Source organism: Protomyctophum bolini (genome assembly GCF_963924005.1).
Source record: "Protomyctophum bolini genome assembly, chromosome: 19".
In the NCBI taxonomy this organism is placed as follows: domain Eukaryota; kingdom Metazoa; phylum Chordata; class Actinopteri; order Myctophiformes; family Myctophidae; genus Protomyctophum; species Protomyctophum bolini.
This window is the reverse complement of record NC_137880.1, coordinates 40800778-40804691: the sequence shown is the minus strand read 5'-3', so window position 1 is coordinate 40804691 and position 3914 is coordinate 40800778. Positions and strand designations below refer to the sequence as shown.

General features: G+C 39.6%; 1 protein-coding gene across 1 annotated transcript in view; it reads right to left on the bottom strand.

The window, feature by feature from the left end:
* Positions 1–3741: 3741 nt before the first annotated feature.
* The window catches only part of myb (v-myb avian myeloblastosis viral oncogene homolog), an 18902-nt gene continuing 18729 nt past the window's right edge, over positions 3742–3914 (bottom strand). The window contains 1 exon segment of the mRNA XM_080790170.1: positions 3742–3874. Coding sequence (XP_080646296.1) covers positions 3794–3874 — 81 coding nt within the window. The 3' untranslated portion in view covers positions 3742–3793.

Below are 3914 nucleotides of genomic sequence, written 5' to 3'. Positions count from 1 at the left end.
GACTCACTCCCAATCTAAACTATGGAATGGACTACAGACTCACTCCCAATCTAGAATCATTTCCTGGGCCACTCGCTGTTCTGAAAGGGGGCGGGACTGCGATGCTCTATAGAGAGAAGGAAAATAAGTAAGAATTCGGTGGCACACACATATTTAATTTAAAAAAGACACACTTTATTTAGTATATAGGCAGGACATTATAAAAGTATAAAAACAATAGAAATGCATGAAAACCCGCTTTTATAAAATGTGTTAAGTTTTTGTTTTTGCCTGGAAGCTAGTAGAGTAGAACAGAAAGAAATCAAAAAGGCATAAAATATATATATTTATATAATATATAAAAAAAACAATGTGGTTGTTTGATGTTCTACAGCAGTTTAGTTCTGGAGAAAAGACAGCAGTAAAATATTAATATTATTATTATTCATAGAAATGTTTACAAAGACAACAGGTTTATAAAACGTTGCATAACTCAGGCTTTTCGTCAAGATATCAGTGTTTTAGTACTCAAGCTTTTTGTAGAGAACTTTTAACATTCAAGTGCAGCTTGAGGTACTTGTACTCGTACTTAGTAGTACTATCGTAGTACTATGGTAGTACTGGGTGGAGCTCTCTCACTCGTTACAGTAAACTCACTTACACTAAAGCCAGTTAAAGGGATATATTTCACCACAACAATACTCCTCTGTTGGTTTTATCACCTACTCACGTTTTTGTGTGTGCGCGTGTGCACTCTCTAGACAGGTTTTTAAGAAGTTGCCTTTGATTCAATATTTACCATTTTACACTCGTTAAAAGCACAGCCCCCCCCCCTCCCGCATTAGGACAATATCAGTCACCAGAAGCAGAGACGTGTGTTTTCAACCAGTCTAACATTCATTAGAAGGACAATATCAGCCACCAGAAGCAGAGACGTGTGTTTTCAACCAGTCTAACGTTCATTAGAAGGACAATATCAACCACCAGAAGCAGAGACGTGTGTTTTCAACCAGTCTAACGTTCACTAGAAGGACAATATCAGCCACCAGAAGCAGAGACGTGTGTTTTCAACCAGTCTAACATTCACTAGAAGGACAATATCAGCCAGCAGAAGCAGAGACGTATGTTTTCAACCAGTCTAACGTTCACTAGAAGGACAATATCAGCCACCAGAAGCAGAGACGTGTGTTTTCAACAGAACTATCATGGTTCAAATGGACTTTGAAGTTGTTACAATGGGCTCATAGAGGAAGGGGGGAAAGGAAAGGTACTATGTTTACCCACAGGGTAACTGGACTAAGGAAAGGAAAGGTACCATGTTTACCCAGGGTAACTGGACTAAGGAAAGGAAAGGTACTATGTTTACCCAGGGTAACTGGACTAAGCTCAAGAACTTGTTTACAGCCAGGCCCTGCTCATAGAACATTTCATGGTAGGGGTTCAATGCCTTGTCCAAGGGCACTTCAGCGGTGGTAATTTGAACGTGCCGGTCCGGGGATACGAACTAGCGACCTTCTGATATCAAGACCGCTCCGCAAACCGTTCGGCCACCGCTGCCTGTGTTCTGATATCAAATATCTAAATATTGAATCGAGCAACTTAAAAACTGTCTGGGGTGAAAAACACAAACGCCAGAGTAGATGATGAAATGACCCCAGAAGTGGTGAAATACCCCTTTAATTTAAGCTAGCTTTTTTTCTTCTTCTTTTTTTGGCAATCTTTATCTTTTTAGGGTTTTTTGTTTTGTTTGTTTGTTTTGTTTTGAAACTAAAATAAAGGTTTTTGTTCAGTAGAAATGTTTCTGTTTCCTCCGTCTTTAGGATACTGGAAAGGCAAGCATGAAAAAACCACTGCGTAAAAACATAATTAAAATACATCGATAATTAAAAACCAAAAATATAGGTGTTGATAGTTTAATACTAAACGTTGTGTTCGTAATCAGAAATCGCGATCATCATCATAAGGTCATGAATCGCGTTCATGAGCGTCAGAGCAGTTACACCACTTTGTGTTTCCGTAGAAAAATGTCGCCATCAGGCAATACAATACACGCCCAAAATACTCTTTATGTTCATAAAATCCAACGACATAACAGTTCATAACTCAGTTCACTGTGGAACCCTCAGTGTTGGCTCAGCTCTGTAGCCCCGTGAGGGTCCATTTGGGTTTCTACCTAATGGGTCCATTTGGCTCCATTTGGACCCTCTTGTGAGTAAAAGCAACACTGTGAGTTTGACGGTGAACTTGTTAAAGGGAAATGCTTCTGGATTAGTTTTTTTTTTTTTATGGTTTTTTGATTGAAATACAGAGGTTAGGTTTGAACTCATTAGCATGTCATTAGCATGTCATTAGCATATCGTTAGCATCCATGCTAATGCTAACAGGCCTGAAACACTGGGACTCAAACACTGCCAATTGTAAATAATTAAAAAAAAGATAAACCGAAATGAAAAACAAAAAAGTCATTACAAAACAAAAAAAGAAATAAATTAATCAGCTTGTTCTTTATATTAATATAAAAATTCAGACTTAATTAATAAGAATACAGCCTGATCCAAATTATAATAATAGCCCCTCCCCTCCCATTTATAATACAAACAAATTCAATAATACAACTGTGAAACCAATGGACAGGAATGTTGGTATTGACACACAAACAAAAAAATGTATATTCATATATAAAAAAAGACCAAAAACTGTGTTTCTACTAGCCTAGAAGAGGTGTGTTTATAGCCTAGAAGAGGCCAGGCTAGGTAAAAGCATGTGTTTCTAGCCTAGAAGAGGCTAGGCTAGGTAAAAGCATGTGTTTCTAGCCTAGAAGAGGCTAGGCTAGGTAAAACCATGTGTTTCTAGCCTTCGGTTTCTGAGTATCTTTAAAAATGTAAAACTATGGCGGCTCAAGCCTCTCCCAACTGTTGTACCACAACAAATAGTCACAAGGGGACGTGTCCCATCCGACATGGGGCGTGTCCCATCTAGCATGGGGGGGGGGGGTGTCCACGGGCATTGGGGCATGTCAACTAATATGTTTTTTATTGTTTTGTTTTTCCCTGAGCGCAGCGTCGCTTTTGAATTGCTTTGAGACGGCAAGCTGCCCCTCTCACCCATAGAGATGCATGTTCGTTAAATAACGGGATTTCTGTGAATAGACCAGATTTGACTGAGAGCCTCTCATTGTGAAACCTCCACCTTTTCACCAGAGGAGAAAAACTTAATTTATTTCTATTTGTTTTTAACCAAAATGAGTTAATAGCACAGGCAGACTCTTCACATACTAGAGCATGTCTGAAATAAATGTCAGAGCTGAAATCGACATGTAAAAATGAAATAAATGCTTAAACATGTAGCTAGGTGTAATGTTAGAGACCACAGAAGACATGTAAATATGAAATAAATGCTTAAACATGTAGCTATAGGTGTAATGTTAGAGTCCAGAGAAGTGAACCTTTTTCAAGCCTGTTTTCTCAACTCGCTGTTTCTCTGCCAGACATTACTCTATAAGCCATATCTCCAAAACCGGTGGGTCAAACTGAACAACCAATAGTCAATTTGAAGCTATGATTCCCTGCTTTCACATGACATGAAAAAAGTGAAAAGATAATTAAAAAGAAAAAAATCCAATAACAGTCCCTCGGTCAAATCTGGTCGTTAAGTCTTTGTGGACACGCCCCCTAACATGTGTTCTGTGTGTGTGTGTGTGTGTGTGTGTGTGTGTGTGTGTGTGTGTGTGTGTGTGTGTGTGTGTGTGTGTGTGACGTGTGCATGCGTGCGTGGTCACATGACCAAGGTCCTGGCTGGGTATTGGTGGATGTGATCACATGACCAGTGTGCTGGCTGGGTATTGGTCGATGTACTCAATCTTCACACAGGTGGCGCGGTCCCACGAACCCAGGTCCTGGTAGAGAGAGAGAGAGAGAGAGAGAGAGAGAGAGAGA